Below are 21,267 nucleotides of genomic sequence, written 5' to 3' on the forward strand. Positions count from 1 at the left end.
TGTAAAAAGAAATAAAGTGATCAAAGTAATAAATTGCAAAATAAAACTGATTTTAAGGGGATGAGAATGGAACTAGAGAAAATAAATTGAAAGAATTTACTGATAAAGAAATAGAACGGCTGCGGGAAACATTTACAACAGTGATCAACAGAGTCCAATATATTCCACTCAAAAGCAAGAATAAACGAGCCAGTGGATGAATAAAGAAATAACAGTAACATTTTAACAAAAGGGAATACGAAGAGATTAGGAAAGAAGTCAAAAACAATTAGGAAGGCAAAGAGAAACTACAAAATTAAATTATCAAAGAATATAAAAAGAAATAGTAAAATATTCTATAGGCACATAAATAACAAAAGGATAATCAGGATAGGGATAGGGCCACAAAGGGATACACACGATAAACTCACAGGTAATGACAGTGAAATGGCAGAAATAGTAAATAATTACTTTGCCTCGGTATTTACCAGGGAGTTGGACAGGAGACTAGAAGAAGAGATCAACAAATATATAAAAACATTTAAGATAGAAAGTGGGGAGATAATTGATAAACTAATCAAACTTAGAGAGGATAAGCTCTGGAATTCCCTCCCTAAACCTCTCCGCCTCTCTACTTCTCTCTCTCCTCCTTTAAGATGCTCCTTAAAATCTACCTCTTTGACCAAGCGTTTGCTCACCTGGCCTAATATCTCATTATGTGGCTTGGTGTCAATTTTTTTGATAACGCGCCTGTGACCCTAACCCTTGGGACGCTTTACTACATTAAAGGTGTATAAATGCAAGTTGTTGTTGTATAAGACCCCTAGTCCGGATGGATTGCTCTCGTGCATATTAAAATAAGTTAGGGGCCAGATAGCAGAGGCACTGTTTTATATATATATATATATAAATTCATTAGAAAAGGCAATAGTGCCAGAGTGGCTGACAGCTAATGTGATTCCTATATTTATAAAGGGAGATAGAACAAGTCCAGGGAACTATAGACCAATCAGCTTAATGTCGGTAGTAGGAAAGTTACTGGAATCTTTACTCAGAGATGTAATAGAAAAATATCTAGAAACTGAAAATATAATAAATAATAGTCAGGGATTTCAAAAGGGAAGGTCAACCTTATTGAATTCTTTTGAAGAAGTAACAGAAATAGTAGACAAGGGTAATGCAGTACATGTAATATAGTTGGATTTCAAAAGGCTTTTAATAAGATACTGCATAGTAGACTCATGACTAAGGCCAGAGGATATGGAGTCAGGGGAGAAATAGCAGAATGGATAGCAAGCTGGCTACAAAAAAATGTAGTTAGTCAGACTGGCAAAAGGTGGGAAGTAGTGTTCCAGAAGGATCGGTGCTGGGACCACTGTTGTTCACCATTTACATAAACGATTTGGACTCAGGAATTGGAAGTGCAATTTCAAAATATGCAGACAACACCAAATTGGGGGTATAGTTAATACAGTGGAGGACTCTGATACATTACAGGAAGACATTAATAAACTTGCAGAATGGGCATCTAATTGGCAAATAAACTTCAATTTAGATAAGCGTGAGGTGGTACATTTTGTAGGATGAATAAGGAAGCCACATACTCCTCGGAAAATAAGTGTCTAAATGGGGTAGAGGAGTTGAGAGATCTGGGGGTACAGATACAGAAATCACTAAAAGTAGCGATGCAGGTTAATGAGGCCATTAAATAGCAAACAAAGCACTGGGGTTCATTTCTAGCCACCGGAAGTAGTTTGTCCCCAGGGTTTCAAATTTGAAATGCTCAAGACTGGCAAGTATGGGGTTACTGACAATCCGGTGTTAAATAGACTTACAGTCAGTGAGATGCTAACATAGTTACATGCACTTTGTGAAATCTTCGAGATTCATGCTTTGCCCCAGGGTGGTTTAACAAGCGATGTTACCTGCACCATTGCCCGTTATTTGTTACTTTTCCAAACGACCCATTTTCCCACCCAGCATACCCTCCATTCCTCAGAAACCCTAATGCGCGTTAATGAATTAGAAACTGACGACTTTTGTGTTTCTTCATGTTGCACAGGACCGCCTTTGAGTTCGCTGCAGGTGGCGACATTTACATACACGCTCCTGTTGATGAAGAGTGTGGCGTATTGCGGGATCATCTCATTCATCCTTTACAAGGCGGAGTACCGTGATGTGAAGAAATCGTTTTAACTGGTATCAATAAACACGTGTTGTAAAATTTTGATGACAGACCTGTCTTTGGTGTAAGCTTTTTGCTATGTTTTCCTGTTTATCCCGAGAGATTGTACTTGTTGTCGACAGCTTACAATTGCTGTGTAGACATATCCAGGGTGGGTTTTATTTCCAGGCTTGTGTGTGAGGCTAATGATCGGAGCTGAGGTGTATCTTCAAATGATTACACTCTAGTGCAAGATAACTGAACATAACAGCACCTTCTTAATCAAATATCTGCGATATTTTTGTAGAGGGAATTGCTGATCTTTGCGTGAGTTTGTTACTGTCCATTCCAGTGCTGCCTTTTGTGAGTGCTGCCTTCAATTAAATTGCTGGCTTTCGTTATCTCATATTTCTCTTATTCTACGTTTATCATTCTGTAAATCGGACAACAATTAAAAAAAATCTTTCAATCTCATTTGATATGTTGTTTGTGCTTTCCTCTCTGCGGGACAGTGATCGGCGATTTAAAAACCGTGGCTTAAAAAATACATTACCAACAGACTCGCACTGTTTTAAGCAAAAGGCAACCCAAACAACCCCAGCTCACTCCTGTAAGGACTCGACTTAAACCAATAAAATCTGATGCTAAGAAAATCACATCACAGAATTCACCCAGTACGGGTACTGTAGTGTAGTGGTCATTTTACAGGCCTAGTAACCCAGAGACCGGGACTAAGAATCTAGGGAAGGTGAGTTTAAAACAAAAATTGGCAATAAAAATCACTTTAAAAAGGACCTTGAAGCTGTGGGATTGTTGTAAAAAAACCCATCTGGTTCGCTAATGTAAGGAAGGAAGCCTGCCGTCCTTACCTGGCCTGGCCCTATATGTGACTCCAGTCCCACACCAATGTGGTTAACTCTTAACTGCCCCCTGAAGCGGATTAGCAAGACACTCCGTTGTATCGAACCGCTACCAGCGGTTCAAGAAGAAGGCCCACCACCACCTTCTCAGGGCAACTAGAGATGGGCAATAAATGCCGGCCTTGCCAGTGACGCCCACTTGAAATTAATCACACTTTTTTAAGGGGCAGCCAATTTGCACACAACTAGCCCCACATAAGTGACCAGCTAATCTGTCTTAGGTGTTGTTTCAGGGAGGGATGTTGGCCAGGACCCACCTGAAGAGCTCCCTGCTCTTCAAACAGCGCTAGAGGATCTTTTACATCCACCTGACAGGGGAGACAGAGCCTGGTTTTATGTCTCATCCCAAGGCACCTCCGACAGTGCAGCACTCCCTCAGCACTGCACCGAAATGTAAGCCTGACTTAGAATTGACAGGTACTGAGCCAGGCTTGACTCTCACTAAAATATCAGGATCATTAATTCCAAATGAACTACTATTTTTTTTAGAAATAATGACTTTCTCTTTAGCCGAGAGTGCTGCTACGGACTTGGTATAAAATTGCTGACAAGATTCAGCAGCACTGAGACAGTCCATTAATTCTGAATTGAGAACGTTTTATTTAAGATGATTTCTAGTAAGTTTCTTGAAGTGAATAATGTTCCAACTTGGCATCAGTCACGCCATCGCCACTACACATCTCATTTGAACTGCATTTAATGTTATTTCGCAGATAATTTCATGATTCAAAGTGCAATACATATTTTGGAAGTATGTAATGTTCTCTTATTCACAGAAATCACAGAAACCCCACAGTGCAGATAGAGGCCATTTTGGCCCATCGAGCCTGCACCGACACATATCCCACCGGATCCCCGTAACCCCTACACCAACACATATCCCACCCTACCCCTGTAAATTAATCCCCCTAACACTAAGGGTCAATTTATCATAGCCAATCAACCTAACCCGCACATCTTTGGACTGTGGGAGGAAACCGGAGCACCGGGAGGAAACCCACGCAAACACGGGGAGAATGTGCAAACTCCACACAGACAGTCAGAGGCCGGGAACCCGGGTCCCTGGCGCTGTGAGGCAACACTGCTAAACACTATGCCACCGTGCTACCTCGGCAGTTCTTATATCCCAATGGACTTTGCCCTGCAGTGAATCGTGTTGATAAAATCCTCCCTTAAAACACGTATAGAACCGTCACAAATCAAAAGGATGAAAAACTGATCAGCGTTTTATATTTAAGAAACTGTTCGGAGCCCTTTATCCACAGCGCGCAGATCGAGTGTCCGCAATCGCACATCAGCAGTCGGACGTGTAAATCGCACAGTTTAAATACACGCTGTAAACTCAGTCTGCCTGTCAACTATCGTGAAAACAATGGGCAAACTCCCAGCATCATTCTCACCAAGTTAGACAGATTTATTTACCACCGAGCAGGCTCGGGCTGGTCGCTCCGCCTGCCTCTCTCGGCGGTATTGCCCGGCCCGGGAGAGGGAGCCCGTGTCCGCCCGTCAGTCCGAGGCTTACCGGGCCCGGGCACTCTTTGCTGATACTGGCACCCCCCCTCTCAGTGTCCGCTTAATGTTTCAACTCAAAGGGACATTTATCACAGGTTGCAACAAGAGCCTCGTGTTAATGTTGCGAGCATTCAGTTTAATTGTAGTTACTTTAAGCTTTAAACAGATTCGGTTCAGGCAGGTTACTGTTTGACACGAGTTCCAGCCGCTTGTGTTGGCGCGGCCGGGTTGGAGGTCCTCGATCCCGCGGTGTCCGGTTCGATACCGGAGTCATGCTGGTTTTCAATGACTGCCAAGATAGCAAGATATTCTGCAGCCGCGAGTTTGTCGTGATCTCGTTGTTTCAGTTGTGCCCTTTTGGTTATGTTGAGGGTTATGTTGTGGCCAGTGCTACATTATTCAAACAAGATGCGGCGAGCGATCCTGCGGGGAAAGTGACCCGAGTGAGGAGGACCCGACTGGCGCCTCAGAACCGATGTAATTCGGATCGTTTATGAAACATTTAAAAGATCAGCCAGGCTCAGACAGAACCGGGAATGTTTGTATTAGGTTTCAGGGTTTAAAGGATAGATTTACATTAAACAAGGTGGCGCTTTTCTATATCAATCTGGAAACAGAACTCTGTAAAGTTGCACTTTGACTCGATTTTTAAAAAAGTTACCCATTTAAAACATGCACAACTCTTAAAATCTTTGCTATACCCCATGTGCACATTAACAACCGGATTAAAATTAATGTTTTTATTTGTTAACAGTTTCGGCAAAGTTTTGTGCAGCGCTGACTCGATCTGTTTGAGTTTAATTCTATGTGTGTCGTTATTTTTATGCCTAATACGCCTTAATGAGATTAAATTCGTTATTTAACACAAGTAACTGGTTCAGTCTCAATTCATAACAAAAATGCCATGAATATTTCAATAAAGTGCATGATCAAATTGGCCGCCTGTGACCCGACATGAACCCAGACCCGGCTCCGTGTTGTCCGAGTGAGACTGCGGTGTGTAATGGGGGTAATTTTAACTGAACTGGCCAGGGTGGAACGCCGGTTTTACGCCCCGCCCAATATTCCTCTCCAGTGACTCCAGCGTTGTACCCGATCTCGGCAGTCTGCCAACGGGTGGGTTAGTTTAAATCGTTTTCGATGCCTTCTGTTTTTGTAAAGGGGCTCAACATGCACAAATGTCAGAAATGGTGCAGAAAGCGCCATTCGAACCCAGACTCTCTCCCCCAACCTGCGGTCCAGTAACTGACTGACGGGCTGGTTAGTTCCAACTGCACAAAGAATCTAAAGTTACTTCCCATAAAACTCGGCTCCCGTTCACATCAACCACATCTGTTTGTGAGGAACACAGATTCCCAACATCAGGAGCCTCGGCAGCGGTTTTAAACTGGGCAATTCCCCGAACCCTGCACTGGAACTCAGGGGTTTCCCACTTCTCCCAAAATAAGCGAACGGTGATCGTCCAGGTTCGAAGTTGAACGATTTTGGATTCATTTTGTAACGAATTCGTTAGTATAAAAAATGCAAATGATCCTGAAAGCGAGAACGCCGGAACTTGTCTGTAAAGTGAGGAGGGATTACCGCGAGTTTCCACCATTCTCTCCTCCTACTTTACTTCATTTACTCTCTTTCGCCTTTCGCTCTCTCTAAACACAGTCGCTGGCATTAATCTCAATTTAAACAGAAAATGATCGGGTTTACCAACCGGGGCAAATGGGCGAAGTGAAATCATTTCTGTAATGTGTAAAACCCTCGTCACACGAAAAACTCCACAAAAATAACAAACTTTATAATAACTGGGTTTTTAAGAATTATTGATACGAATTAAATAACTTCACTGAATACAGAGTTATTCCGCGGTTAAAAGCGACCGTTGAGGTTTTCATTGCTGCAGTCGTCACGGAAAATGTGGTTAGTTATTTATTGCTGGACGGGCAATAAGCCAGCTGCAGAACTGATGTTCAACCCAGACTGGAGCGAGTTCAGGGGCTGATGTTAAACCCAGACTGGAGAGCGCTCACAGACTAATGCTAAGAGTGTTACAGTGAGGGTCCCCTTTATAAATAAAGGTATAGAGTATAAAAGCAAGGAAGTTATGCTAAATATTTATAAAACACTGGCCAGGCCTCAGCTGAAGTGTCCAATTCTCCCCAACACACTTTAGGAAGGATGCCCAGGCCTTGGAGAGGGCGCAGAAGAGATTTACTAGAATGGTACCGGGGATGAGGGACTTCAGTTACATGGATAGACTGGAGATGCTGGGGTTGTTTTCCTTAGGGCAGAGAAGGTTAAGGGGAGATTTGATAGAGGTGTTCAAAATCATGAGGGGTTTTGATAGAGTAAATAAGGAGTAAATAAAGTTTCCACTATCAGGAGGGTCGGTAATCAGAGGACACAGATTTAAGATAATTGGCAAAAGAACCAGAGGTGAGATGAGGCAAAAAAAAAATGCAGCGAGTTGCTATGATCTGGAACGCGCTGTCTGTAAGGGCGGTGGAAGCAGATTCAATTGTAATTTTCAAAAGGAAATTGCATAAATACTTGAAAAGGAAAAAATGCAGGGCTATGGGAAACACATGTGTTTATGTGTTGTAAGCAACACATGCAGATCTTTTAAATTATTCTATTAAATATTCTACAGAATGACAAACGGTTATTTCATGCTTTAACTCTGTTCAGAGCACTGTGGCTACTTCCGGAGCTCAAACAGATATCAGATTAACAAACTTCCTGCAGTTGACAAAACAGGATATCTACTAGTAATTTAATCAGAATCTTAAATCTCTAGTTTTTAGCCTAGTAACTGGGGTACGTCAGCGAGTAAACCTGTGACATCCTGGTCATCTTTGTTCTGTTCAATTTCCTCTAGAATTGTCATCTTTCTCACCTAAGTACCAAGTACAGAAGTTCAGTTCTCCTTTACTGCCTCCTTCTCTTCACTCTCTGTAAACACACTCTTAAAAAACGGTGAAAATATAGGTACAAGTGGTGAAAAGTTAAAAGACACATTATTAGTACAACAATATTGGGAAATAGAATCTTACTTTGGCGGGTATCAAATATTTTTCTGAAGCCTTGCTTACACTTGGCTTGTGTTCCCTTGGGTTTAGGAGACGGAGGGGTGATCTGATCAAGATGTTTAAAATGTTAAAAGGATTTGATAGGGTAGATACACAGCACAGCCAGTGTCGGAGAATGACTGACCGCAACTTCAGGATTTCCGTGTTGGGATGCGCTATGTGCTAAATCCTGAAGTTACGGCCAGTTTCAAAGGGGTAACAACAGCGAACGTTGTTTGTTCGCTATTATAATGCATCGCAAATTCCGTGCCAATATAGAAATGTCAGCTCCTCAGCGCCGACTCCACATCGAACGATCCAATTTAAGCTAATCCCATTTCCTCATTTTCTCTTTGACCTGGACATCGGACCTCAGCCCTCTCAAAGGAAGTTCAGCCTTTGGTGAATTATTCTTTGAACACGTTCTCCTCTTGCCCTTCAGTCTCTTTCCTCACCAAATTCTGTGGTCCTCCAACTGTGGCCTCTTGTGCATCCGCCTCCATTTGCCCCACCAGTGGCAGCCTTCGCTCTAAGCTCAGGAATTCCCTCCTTAAACCTCTCCGCCTCTCCACCTCTTAAAACCCACCACTTTAATCAACCTTTTTGTTGCCCCTCCAAATATCTCCTCCTTTGGCTCAGTCTCCATGGCACCTTCGCGCAATGGGACAGTTTGTTACATTGAAGGCTTTTATAAATGTCAGTTCTTGTTGAATGTCTGACACTATTTTAATTTTCTAGCCCCAGTCTCTTTTTAAACTTTTGCTGGATGATTAAGGCAAATTTCTGCCCGCTGTTTTGAAAATGATTGCTCTCTTTATTTGGAGTCTGTGGGCTGGATTTTCTCAATGGGGAGCTTTTGGAGGCGGGACTCCCACTTGTCGGGTTTCAGTCCCGCCTCCATCAACTTCTGGCCAACCCACGGTTACAGAGAACGTCAATGTATGATGTTTCATCTGTCAACATTTTTTGACAGATGAATTGTTATCGATTGACAGCTCTGTGAATCTGTCAAACACTGACATTCTCTGTAGTTTGATGAGTTCTTGAATTCAAGACCTTATCAAACCTCTTTCTTTTGCAGAAATTAGATGGTTGCTGCACTGGAGAATGCAACGGCCATCTGTCATCTCTGCCGCGAAGGTGCAAGACTCTCCGCATACCCACCGAATGACGCCTGCAGGAAGAAACTTTTTCTAACACTTTGCACTTACCTCAGATACTCACCTCTCCACACTTGCACCCATCACTTACCTCCACAGCACACGTTTGGACCCACCGACCCCCGCAGACCCACTACTTGCCTCGGTGACCCTGGCGTGTTTCGGAGCCTTAAGGAAGCCCGCACTTGTGTGGGCAAAATGGGGATAATCCTATTTTCTGCCTGTTAACCACCTGTTAACAGGCAGTTAAGTGGCTGTAATCCCCTTCCCACCTCCAAGGAGATGGGACCCGGCGTGGGACGGCTACCTGCCCCCTAGGAAGATGGCACGGGGTGGGTTGGGCACCCGCCCCCAAATTCTGCCATTTTCCCAGCAGTCCCGCCTCCAAACCCGCCTCCCCAGGGCGGGCAAAATCCAGCCATTACTCCCTCCATTACTAACACTCTGCAAATTGAACTGCTTTTATATTGGCCTTCCTTTAATGCAGATTCCCAGAGCCCAGAGTCCCAGATGTTAGACTTGGCATTCCCCAGCAGGCAGTCCCGTATGTCCAATTTTGCCAGAATTCCAATTAATAGTTCCCAATCTCTGGTGAGCTCACGGTATCACAAGAGCTTTTATAAAACGGGCACATTTTGCTCAGATTAGGCATCTTCAGGCTCCCTAATTCCATGGAGATTTGTAGATGCCATGTCATATGATAAGGGACTTGTGTTTAGCCGTGTAAATGCTGGGATCTTACTCATTCACCGATGCCTGTCCTGCGAAATCCCAACTGAATAAGTTTCAGTCTAAAAACAGCTCCACTTGAGGTTGGGTCGCCACATAAGACCAGATGTCTACGATGTGCTTTAGCTGTGCCAGCTTTGGATCACTAATCTCCAGTGGCAAGCAGAGAAGCAAGTGTTGGGTGTCTCTCTGAGTTGTCACTCCCCTGCAACCTATGGGAATCTAATAATAGTGCCAGAAACTCAAAGCAAACTAGTCAATCTGCAGAAAGTACCAGACTAGGAGGTTGTGGAAGTGAAGGAGGCAGATCAGGAATGATAAATTGAGTGCGACAAATTATGTACATGGACAGAGCAATGGCAGATAGAATGTAAAAGAAGGAAAGCAATATATATGTGCATTTAGAATGCAGACAAGTGCAAAGGACTACAGATGGTGGGGGAGACAAAGTATTACACATACTCCATGAATAGTGCTGAAATATCTGAGGATGAAGTAGAAAGAGGCCATGGGGCAAAATTCGGTTACGGCGGTAACCAAATTATTGCCGGAGATTTAGCGCCCGGCGCAGAAGTACCGCCCCAGCCGCTAAATTTAGCTTACCGCCCTGGCGAGGAAGTGGAGCGCTATCTCCTGTGCTCCACTTCCTCTCAGGGCGGTGTCGGGGGCGCAAAGCGCGGTAGCACCCGTGCGCTACGCGGCCGCTCTGCGGAGCGCTGACGTGTTTCAGCGCCCCACCCCTTCCGTTAAAGGTGAGGGACACTGCGAGCTCTGCAGGGCCTCCGATGGCCCACACTAGCCCACCAGGACGGCGCGGTGCCGGGCTGCGCGCGATGGCGGCCACGGAGCACGCCAAGGGTTGCCACGGAGAACCGACCTGGAGGTCGGCCGAAAAAAGAAAATGGTGGCGCGGGTCGCGGTCGCACCTCCCTTTAATTAGCGCCCCGTGAGCGGAGGTCAGCCCGGCTCGCGACCCACGGTAACCTCGCGGGGCGCTAATGGGTCGTGGCGCACAGTGATGACGTCATCGTCAGTGCGCAGTGGCCGGGGCGCTACCGGCAGGGGCACGGCGCTATTGGCTAGCGCCTCAGTAGCACCCTGCCGAAGTTCCCGGGAGGCGCCCCCCCCCCCTGGGCGATTAGCCCTTTATGCCCCCCCACCCGAGGCATCAACGGCAGGCGCAAGGGAGCTGAATTTCAGGGCCCATGAGTCTCAGGAAACTCAAAGCTCAACATGTCCAACCACTGCAGAGCAACAATCAACAAAGTCAATGGGATGTTGACCTACAATAGCCCACGTCAGAGGAAGTAATGATCAGACTGTGCAAGGCTCTGGCCAGACCGCATTTTGAGCACTGCGCACATTGGGGGCAGTGTAGAGAAGCGTCACAACTTGTTTCCCAGTGTAAAAAGTCTGAGGTATGAAAAAAGAATGGCAAAACTTTGCTTTTTCAGCATGGAAGCGAGGCTCCAAGAGCTGATTTTATACAGGTATACAAGATAGTTAAAAAAGAACTTGCATTTATATAGTGTTTTTCACAAGTCCCAAAGCACTTTACAGCCAATGAAGTGCTTTTTAATGTGTAGTCACTGTTGTAATGTAGGAAATATGGCAGTCAAATTGCACACAGTAAGCTCCCACAAACAGCAATGAAATAAATGACCATATAATTTTTTTTAGGTGTTGATTGAGAAGTAAATATTAATACATTGTGATCCCCCCATTGTTATTTAACTATGTTGTATTTTTACTATGTTAATGTATTTAGGGGATGGGTGAGGAACTGACAGTCACTCAAAGGACGTTCATTACCATTTTTGGATCTGCCGATAATACTTTCCTGGGTTCAGTGGTGTCAATTCCTCCCATAACTGGTCTTGAGCATTTTACTTTAAAGGGATTAACCGATATCCGCTTGTACAATAACGTAACCCTGGGGCAGGAATAGATCCCCCTCCTCTGGGACAGGAACATTCAATCCTCCCCTTGGGGCAAGAACACTAGATCCTCCCCCTGGGGTAGATATTTTGCACATGTACCTCTTCAATTTCTCTGAAGATGGACCAAGTTAACACTCAGTGAGGCATGGCTTGGATCGTTAGGCTGCTTTATTCTACAGAAAGGTGAAATATACAGAGCAATGGGTATAATTAGAGTCACTTAGTTTGTTACAAGTTGTATTTATATAATGATACAAAATAAAGAACATGCAACACTACCCCCCACACCAGTGGGTTGTCTTAAATGAACCTGAACAGAATAAACTGTCTGCATCCTGTCCTGCAGCCCAGGACAGAACCACTCTCCCGGCAGTCACTGATCTTGCACGCCCTTCATTGCTTGTTTACTTCTGTTCCCAAAGACCAGCCTGCTTTTTCAGGTGTGCAAGATTCTACTTTATTCCCCAAACCCTCCCAACACAATGGGTGGAAGGTGTGTATCCTTTATGGACACGAGCCACCAAATTGCATATTGTTTAATATCTGGGAAAAATTTCCAATTAGCCTATTAACCACCTTTCATCTGACTTTAGTTCATAACATGGGATTGTCCTGAGAAACATTCCTCTTTACAGCAGCTTTAACTCAAAATACATTTTATAACTCAAAATACATTGTATAATAGCTCATATTTAGGTCCCATCAGTGGAAAAATGGCCAAAAATAATCGTGAAACGTGACAACTTGGAAACATGTTTTTCAGGGATGTGGTGAATGTGTATTTCTTTGCAAAATGTGCCTTAATTTTGTTAGTGAAGGTAAAAGATCAAGGAGCACGATTTGTGCTTCAGACACACTGGCCCACAATACTGAGCCAATCACACAACATACACAGGCATGTCAGAATGTGGGATTAACCCAAATTTATTCAGTGATTTACACAGAATTCAGATCACGTGGTGTTTTACACATTCTACGTATTCATGCTTAAGTGTTTATTTCATAAATTCCAATAATTTTCAGATTCTGGTTTCAGCTAATACATTATTTACTAAATAATTTGCAACAATTTAAACTTATCCTTCAAACAAATTAAGACATACTTGATTGCACTTATAATCTCCCACCTACTGCTCCAAAGCACATATTTTATCAGTGGAAGAAATTTAATTTGTAAAATTATATTTTATCACTGGGCTGAAAAGGATTATTGTTTTCCTTGCGGTGCATCGTGTGTTGCAATGATACCATTCTTACTGGCTGGTGTTTCACAACCAGTCCATCTCATACTAACCAATATTACTTTCTGTATCCAAATCCTGTCACTAGATGCTACAGCAAATATAAGGGATTCAGGACGGTTACAATAAAATGTTCCAAATAACCTTCCTTGTACTGATTATCGTGTGATTTTGTAAAAACATCCTATTAAGAAGTCACTTGCAGCTCCCAAAGAGATCAATTGTTATTGATAGAAAAGGAGTTGATCATTTTGCAGAATCTGATGATCAGTCTTCTCCGAATTCAGTGGAAGCAGTGAATGGCTCCCTCTGGTGGTGAAACACCAACAGCACAAGTTACATTTCTTCCCAACATGAGTTTAATTCGTCAATACTGCTACACAATTCTGTAAATGACTGAATTGAAGTGTAGTTTAGGAAATATTATAACTCAGTGATATGGATCTCAGTATTACTTTGATAAACTACAGAAAGGACAGATTTAGCGAGATTGTAAAACCTGGTACAATTCAGAAAAGGATACAAAGAACTCTTTGGATGATTTCTGAATGCTTGGTTACCAACCATCTCTCAGTTGCCGTCCTACAATAGATTTCCCACAGTCTCAGTAACTGTTGCAAACCCCAGTCCGCTACATTTGAAAAAGCAGCTGTAGATCATTACAATGAACTGACACTGATCCCACGCTGTGCCAATAAGCCACACAAACCTGCACTGAGGGGCCCAGAATGTACTACAGGAAACTTTCGATTAACCGGAACGCTCTATCCACCGGCAAAATTCAGGAGCCGGTTCAGATAACATTTTTTTTTAACTTTTAGTTACTTTTTTTACTCATTTGTGGCTGTGCAAGCGTGTAGCTGAAGCTGTTGCTAAGCGACAGACGCTTGCGAGTTGTGCCAATTATTTTGAAGCTAACAGGGTTTGTTGCTTTAGACGGAGCTCTGCGCTCCGTATCTTTTAACTATAGCGTTCGGTTATCCGGCATTGTTGATGGACCGGCACCAGATCGGTCCCGTCTGTGCCGGATACCAGAAAGTTTCCTGTATTGAGGAGAAATAATCATCTGTAAAAAATCAGAAAACTTGCTTGTTTTTCCTCATTGAATTGCTAACAATTTACAAAAAGCATTATTACCAGATCTTATTTTGAAAGTTGCATTCAAATATAATGCCCCTTGAATTTAAATGCATTTTATTGTACAGAAGCAAACGGTTAATCTCTGCAATTTAAAACTCTGCTTTTGATAAAACCTAGATTGTGATTCTTAAAACAAATTACAGAAACGGGTTTTAAATGTCTTTACTGCGATTACAATGTATTTTAATTATTTAGGAAGTTTTGGGGAGTCTAATGGATGAGTGATTTATTCCTTTGCTAAATTGTATCAGCTGTTTCTGGGCAGAACAGAGTACCTTTTAATCAAATTTAATTCTAATAGCGTGACTTATGAAACTGCAGGAACTCAGGCCTTGAGCCTAAATACAAGTTATAATGAAGCCGCTTTACAAAAATTTCATATGAGACAGAGCAATAAAAAGAACTTATAATATACAAAGGTCGTCTGATGTCAGACAATTATAGTGAGCAGTTACCATGTTAATAATTGATTAGATTTCATGGGCTGAACTCTCAAATAGACAAGAATTAATACCTGACATAAAAACAGAAAATGCTGGAAATACTCAGGTCAGGCAACATCTGTGGAGAGAGAGAAACAGAGTTCACGTTTCAGGTCGATGACCTTTCTGTCTCTCTCTCTCCACAGATGTTGCCTGATCTGCTGAATGTTTCCAGCATTTTGTGTTTTTATTTCCGATTTCCAGCATCCGCAGTATTTTGCTTAAGAATTAATACTTTCCTGCAGGAGAAAGTTGGGATTTACAGTGTGGAATCGACTCTGTAGCAAACCTAACACTGGACCATTTAACCTTCCCGGCACCAGCACCGAACCATTTATGAAATGGATGAAAATGAAGCATCTATTTATACTAACGAGGCCACCGTAATGTAAAGAGAGACTCCACAGTGAGAGGTGAATATAAATTCATGGAAAAGTGCAGGATAATCAGCTGGTTAGAGAGCAACAGAATAACATGATTTGATGGGCTTACATGTTAAAGTGAGGATCGGCAGTCAGGACACCAGGTTCCAGCAGTAATGTCAACAGATTAAACAGAAGGCAAGGGCAGAGGAAAACATCACAAGTCACAAAGCAGCCAATGGACATCTCTAAAAGAAAACACCTTTCTTCCATTTTCATTAATCTATTTACATTTATTCCAAGTGATTTAGTTAACGTATAAAGTGATCCATTTATTTCACTAATACAACAACAAGGCATGACTTGAAAGTTAGACATAGTATCACATGCACCAGTGTAAAGGCAGGAGCTGGAACCTGCTGGACTGATTCTGCACACCTTGGTTTGCATTGTTGATTCTTTTCATTTCATGCAGTCATTTAGCAACTGATCTTGTGTTCAATATCAGCAGTTTGACCACTTAGGGTCTCTAATTTCCTTTGTCTAAAGTTTGGCCAGGGAATTGATGCAAGCACAAAGCAGCAAGATTTTGCCTCCATTTTGCCAACACTGGGTCTTGCTCCCAAAAGTGAGACGTGTTTTTGAAAGGCCGCCCACATTAGGACCTTGTTAAAGCCCAGGGACAGGAAACTCCAGAAACAATTACTTGTGGACGGATAAAGACGGAGTTAACACGGTCACGACCCACTGTTAGCTATACAAAGGAAGGGCAAGCTTTTGAGTATCAGCTGTGAGCTGAAACATGTAGCTTTTAAAACATAATAATCTGAATGCCAAACAGTCCAAGGCTGCAGACATAAAAAGGAAAGTGTGGCATTAAAATGAGATGAAAATCAAATAATTCCATAATTCTGCACATCGAGCCTGCTCTTGACAATTCAAAAGTTGTTTGTGTTAAGAAAATTAGATTATCCAATAATTTGAATTAAGCAATTTAAATACAGAATTAAAACTTAATTAAAATTCTAATAATTCTGAGTGGACTCCAGTTGTATAAAAATATGATGCATCAAGTTAAAAACCCCTGGAACATGCAATAAGCAATTATAATAATTTCAGTGTAGCAACAGCACTTCTCACTATGACGCTTAATCTATTGTGTAAATCAGTAGTAATTTACAGAGCTTGTTAGGATAGTTCCTCTTGTAGATAAGTAAACTGGAGATTTTCTACTGAAAACATTAAAGCAGATAGATTCATAATTAAATGCAAATTATGTATAACTCCACTTCAATCCAATTTAAGGTAATATTGCGGTATTTTCTCACAAATTTCCAGTCCATTAATTTTACAGAAGCAGTAATGCTTTTTAAGACACACACAATATCCCCCCTCACCCTGGCCATTGTTCCCTCTTATTTTTGTGGGTGCGTAGCCTGGACTGTGCGGGACCGGCGGAGAGCTGTGCAGCCTATAGGGAGCGTTGCCACCCACTTCCCCGATATTTGGCATGGCCGGGGGTGGGGGGGGAGAAGCTACGTGAAATCAAAGGAAGAGTCCACGATTTTCTATTAAATAGGGGTGTTACCAATTAACTAGCACTGGCACCTGTAGCCATGGGAGGATGGTGTGCACCTTTCTAATGCCTCTGTTCTAACCGAGACTCTCCCTCCTTCAACAGGTTGCAGTCAGAGACCGAGCTCCTGATTTGCATCCAATCAAAAGATTCGGAGCCATGAGGAGACGCAAGCCAAAGGTTCAGGAAAGGACAGTCCTCACTTGCTTCTATCTGCAACCCACCCAAGAGGCAAGAGACCCGGTGAGCGTGGTGATCAACAGTCTAGTAAAAGACCTCGACAGCAGAGGAAGATCTACAGGAGAGGGAGCATGGGGCAGATTGCCTTCCTGCAGGTCAGGGGTCGGAGGGCAGGCCGTCTTCCTACGGGTCAGGGGTCAGCCAGCAGCTGGAGCCCGGGTGAGCACTGCCAACAGCTGGAGTTATGCCCCGAGGTGCAACATTCCCCTTTTTGGAATGAATTACTGGCCCAGATTTTGCGGTTATAATGACAGCGAATCTATCAGCGTTCGCTTAATTACTGTGTGAAACTGACAGCAACTTCTGGCGTCCACACATGCGCAGTTAAACGCGGAAATCCACAAGATGCTATGTGATTCCCTGCTCCTCCATGAAGTGCGCTGAAGTCCCCGCAGCCGGAAATCTTTGGAAATGACTTGAACTTCCCTTTGTACGTTGTAACATCGCTGTAAACATTCCCCCACCACCCCCCAAAAAAAATTAAGCCTTGTTGAATGAGGTGTAACTGGGCTTTTAAATGATGTACAGAATCATAACTAGTGCTGAACAACCTCTCTGGCCCTGAAAAACAAATTTTATATTTGCAGAATGTCAAATTTCTCCATTATGATAGAAATTCCATAGGTTTTTAATATTTAAAAAAAAAGTTTATTTATGTTATTTCAGCTTCTAGCCTATTCCCATGTGTATGTCTCAATCTTTATTTTGCTCTCTGTAAAATCCGGGCCAATATTTTATTACACACTATTTAATACTTAAACAAAAAAGTTCCAAGCAACAAAATTGCTTATTATAATTGCTTATTGCATTAATTTATAAGTCTACTGCTTCAATTATTAAAAAGTAAGAAATGTAATTGAACTTAAGAAATGTTGTACAAAGGATCGAAATATCTTCATTGGTGCTTCTCATCACAATATGGGCACGCCTACAGCACTGGGTCACGGTGGGGGGGGTTATCGGGTCACGGGGAGCTATCGGGTCACGGGGAGCACGCAGTGTGAAGGGAGCATTACTATGGGAGTGCGGTCAGCTGACAGATTTGGATCGCGCGCCGATAATGGCAGCAGGAATCACACCCCCGCCACCTGCTTTGGGACGTGGGATTTTCTGCAATCCCCCCTGGGGGATTTATTTGGTAAAGAAAACATATCCCTTAATTCCTCACTTAGTCACAACACATTTTGTTTGGTTTCATTGTCAAGAATGTAATGAACTTTTTCTGCCTAGTCTGTAAGGAGCCTGTTGTTATGGTCAACTAAATAAAAGATTATAAAAAATAATTTCTTGTGTTGCAGAAAGCAACAGCTGTAAGCTGTGACGTGCATTAGTGCTCAGGGGTATAAACACTGCACGTGGGCGGACACTCAACCAGCTGTGCACTCGTGCCATTCGCCCTCTGCGTATCTCAAAGATTTACCTTTACAAATAAGGCATAAATCTAAAAAGACCTTGAATGTCCAGGAACACTTCAGAATTTATAATGTTTTGCTGCATTTGGCCTATTCCATTTAAAATAATGAAAGACCAAACAAAAATAATCGAGAATCTTAGTGCAACATAATGCTTAAAGTGAACAGCACCCATCACAGCGGTCAGTTAACCTGATCACACTGGTCAGTAATTCTCAAATATTGTCTCAGTAGAATTATTAATCCCCGAAATGACTGGTTTGGAGCCTAAAATTAGCTATTTTGAGAAATGTTGCGCAGCAGCTGATTCTGTGATCGATACCGTTAGTTCAGTGAAGGCAGGATACTGAAGCCACTTCAGAGAAGGCGTAAGGTAGTAAAGCGATAAACTCCCATCAGGCAGAAGCCTCTGGAGCAAAAAGTCAATCATAAAAAGGTTTTTCCGGTCACATCACGTTCTTCCCCAAAAGGAATCCTTGGGAGAATTCCGCAGCTCCGCTATGCTCAGAAACCTTTCCATTATCCCTTTCAAACTGAGCTGCATCCACATGGCCGCTGCTGAACTAACTGGTGAGGGAGGACGTGGACAGAGAAAAAGACAAGTTACTGGCAAGATAAACTTCCACACAGCTGAAAACACAAATGAACAATCAATGGGTGATAGAATTGTATTTAAATTTATTTCTTAGACACAAATGCAAAGTATAACACAATTTTAGTTGATGCTGGAGAGACTGATAAATAAATTGTAATCTTATTGTCAATATAATACAGGATTTAAGAGTAATTGGGTAACTCAGTGTAGTACAGTACATTAAAAGCCTTCTTGTGCTGCCTTGCACCCAGCCTATTGAGGTCAAAGGGTAGCGGCTACCCTGTTCTAACTTGCTCCAGAGGGGAGCTGCAAAACTGCGAATGCTGGAAACACTGTAGTCAGTCAGACTCTCATTAACCCATCTCTTCCCTTCACACTGACTTGTATGTTTTCAGCATTTTCGGTGTCTATTTCCAGGAACATTATCACAACACTGCCTGTTGCTTCTTGCCCCAGGAGTGCCCCACAACGCCTCCTGGCCTGGGCCCAGAACCGCTCCCTTCCGCTCATCACCATCAGTTGGGCCATGGGAGGTCCATTAAATGTTCCACTACTCTATAGAATTTAAATTTCTATTAGTTCACGCAGACTGTGGTTAGTTTTATTTTTAGAGCCATGCTAGGCAGTTAATGCTCACGGGTTTAAAAAGTGGAAAATAGGCCACACAACATACCGGCGGGAAAAAAGTTTTAAAAACTAAGAATATATCCGATACATTACCTGAACCATTCAAGTGAGTGAGTGATTAACTTGTATAACCAGTGTAATTAACTTGTATAACTAGTGAGTTGAGCTGGTACCTCTAGTTCAGAGCCTATACTGCTCCCACCAGCTTCAGGTCAATGTTAGATTACTGCATGCAAGTGAGTCACGATGAAACATTACTGAGCAGCCTACTTTCGGTCAGTAGAGAGTGACAATGGTTTCCTGTCTGCTGCTTTATGCTGATTATGAATCACAAACCCACACATTCTTTACCATTGACTGTTTACTGTGAAAACTAAACTGGCCCAGCTGTCAGCTAATAAAAGCTTCAGAAAGAGAACAAAACTTCCAACGCTCTCGTGATGAAGTGACAAGCTTATTTATCGTAATCCCAAGCATGCTGGAATACAAAGGGGAGGAAGCTATGCTCCAGTTGTACAGAGCCTTGGTCAGACCCCATCTGGAGTCACCACGTTCAGTTCTGGGAACCGCACCTCAGGAAGGACATGTTGACCTTGGAGGGGGTGCAGCGCAGATTCAGCAGAATGATACCAGGGCTAAAAGGGTTAAATTATAAGAGGATAGGTTGCATAGGCTGGGCTTGTATTCCCTAGAGTTTGGAAGGTTGAGGGGTGATCTGATTGAGGTGTTTAAAATGTTAAAGGGATTTGATAGGGTAGATAGCAAGAAACTATTTCCTCTGGTTAGGGGGAATCCAGAACAAGGAGACATAATCTTAAAATTAGAGCCAGGCCGTTCAGGGGTGAAATCAAGAAGCACTTCTTCACACAAAGGGTAGTGGAAATCTGGAATTCTCTCCCCCGAAAGGCTGTCGATGCTGGGGGCCAATTGGAGCTTTCAGGACTGCGACGGCTAGATTTTTTTGGGTTCGAGTAACATGTGATTAAAGGCAGGTAAATGAAGTTGAGGTACAGATCAACCATGATCTAAATTGAATGGCAGAACAGGCTCGAGGGGCTGAATGGCCTCCTGCTGTTCCTATAATACAGAGCAGCTACAATCCTCAAAAGGGTTAACATTTGTAGCAGCTTTGTGTCAACTTTGAACACCGGTTATTGCAACGTTTGTTTAAAATTCATTACTTTTGAAGTCTTGTTGAGTTTTCATGTAAAGCTAAAGCGTAAGATTACAAGATAAAGGTATTTTCAGTCAGGGCTGTGGGCCACAACAGGAAATAAAGGCAGTTTGTACAACTCGAAACAGAACACAACCCACCAGGTCTGGTTTAGTGTCAGGGACTCAAACCAGAACCTTCTGATAACAAACAGTGCAGTTACTCACACATTCACTGGCTACAACAGTCTGATCACCAGGTGTGAAACTGTCACATGGAAAATCTTTGTTCCGTATTAAGAATTATTGCAACACAATTATTGTGCATGTTTGACGTATCAGGGAATTAAACATCTGTAGTGGCATGCAGCAGATAACTTGCTGCTTGGGAGAGATGATTCCAGTGGCGTCGAAGGATTCCCCAAAGGGAAGGAGGGAAAGGAACAAAACTAAAGGGAAAGTCCATCTGCATTTCTCCAAAGTATCACTGGTGTGAGCCAAGAAACTGTCTGTCTTTGGTCTTGGCTGGAGAATGCGATACCTTACTGGAATTGGTGTGGAAGACCGAGAGAGCGCTTCAGCAATAGCTTCCATGTTCCTACGTAACTGTGAAACTATGCAGTCGTCAGTCAGCATTCTCACTCATGAGCCTGGACTTGGATAGTGCAAACAGGAGTCAATAGATCTGCAATTTTACACACCTGCTAATGTGTTGGATTCTCAGTGTTATTGTCCTCATCAGAATCTACAAATTAAAAACAAACAGAATTAATGTCAACCTCCTGATAATCTCTTGCGCCTCAGTCAATGGAAGTGAATTATTGCTTAAATTTAAGAGATACATTTAGAGCCAACAATGGTGGCTATTTTTTATCCTATCTGAAAATTATAAATAAACAAACACAGGCGGCAATGATCGGATGGGCATGAGGGGTATTACTAGATGGATTCTCTACATTCACAATTCAACATTTTGA

The 21,267-nt window shown here is 42.7% G+C and overlaps 2 protein-coding genes across 5 annotated transcripts in view; one reads left to right on the forward strand and one right to left on the reverse strand.

The window, feature by feature from the left end:
- The window catches only part of LOC147115320 (immunoglobulin lambda-1 light chain-like), a 50,359-nt gene extending 47,742 nt beyond the window's left edge, over positions 1–2,617 (forward strand). Inside the window, exon 6 of the mRNA XM_085993758.1 lies at positions 2,042–2,617. Within this exon, the coding sequence (XP_085849884.1) occupies positions 2,042–2,175 (134 nt within the window). The 3' untranslated portion in view covers positions 2,176–2,617. The remainder of the gene's footprint in view (positions 1–2,041) is intronic.
- A 9,744-nt stretch (positions 2,618–12,361) lies between these two features.
- The window catches only part of LOC147115321 (STARD3 N-terminal-like protein), a 42,444-nt gene continuing 33,538 nt past the window's right edge, over positions 12,362–21,267 (reverse strand). For 2 of the 4 annotated variants that reach the window (XM_085993759.1, XM_085993760.1), the window contains exons 8-9: positions 20,992–21,035; positions 12,362–18,483 (exon numbers count right to left, since the gene is read on the reverse strand). In XM_085993759.1, coding sequence (XP_085849885.1) covers positions 20,995–21,035 — 41 coding nt within the window. In that variant the 3' untranslated portion in view covers positions 12,362–18,483; positions 20,992–20,994. The remainder of the gene's footprint in view (positions 18,484–20,991; positions 21,036–21,267) is intronic. The other 2 variants (XR_015079114.1, XM_085993761.1) reach the window with 2 other exon arrangements.

This window comes from Somniosus microcephalus, chromosome 7, assembly GCF_052327205.1.
Source record: "Somniosus microcephalus isolate GS21.2 chromosome 7, FLI_Smic_1.0, whole genome shotgun sequence".
Classification (NCBI taxonomy): Eukaryota; Metazoa; Chordata; class Chondrichthyes; order Squaliformes; family Somniosidae; genus Somniosus; species Somniosus microcephalus.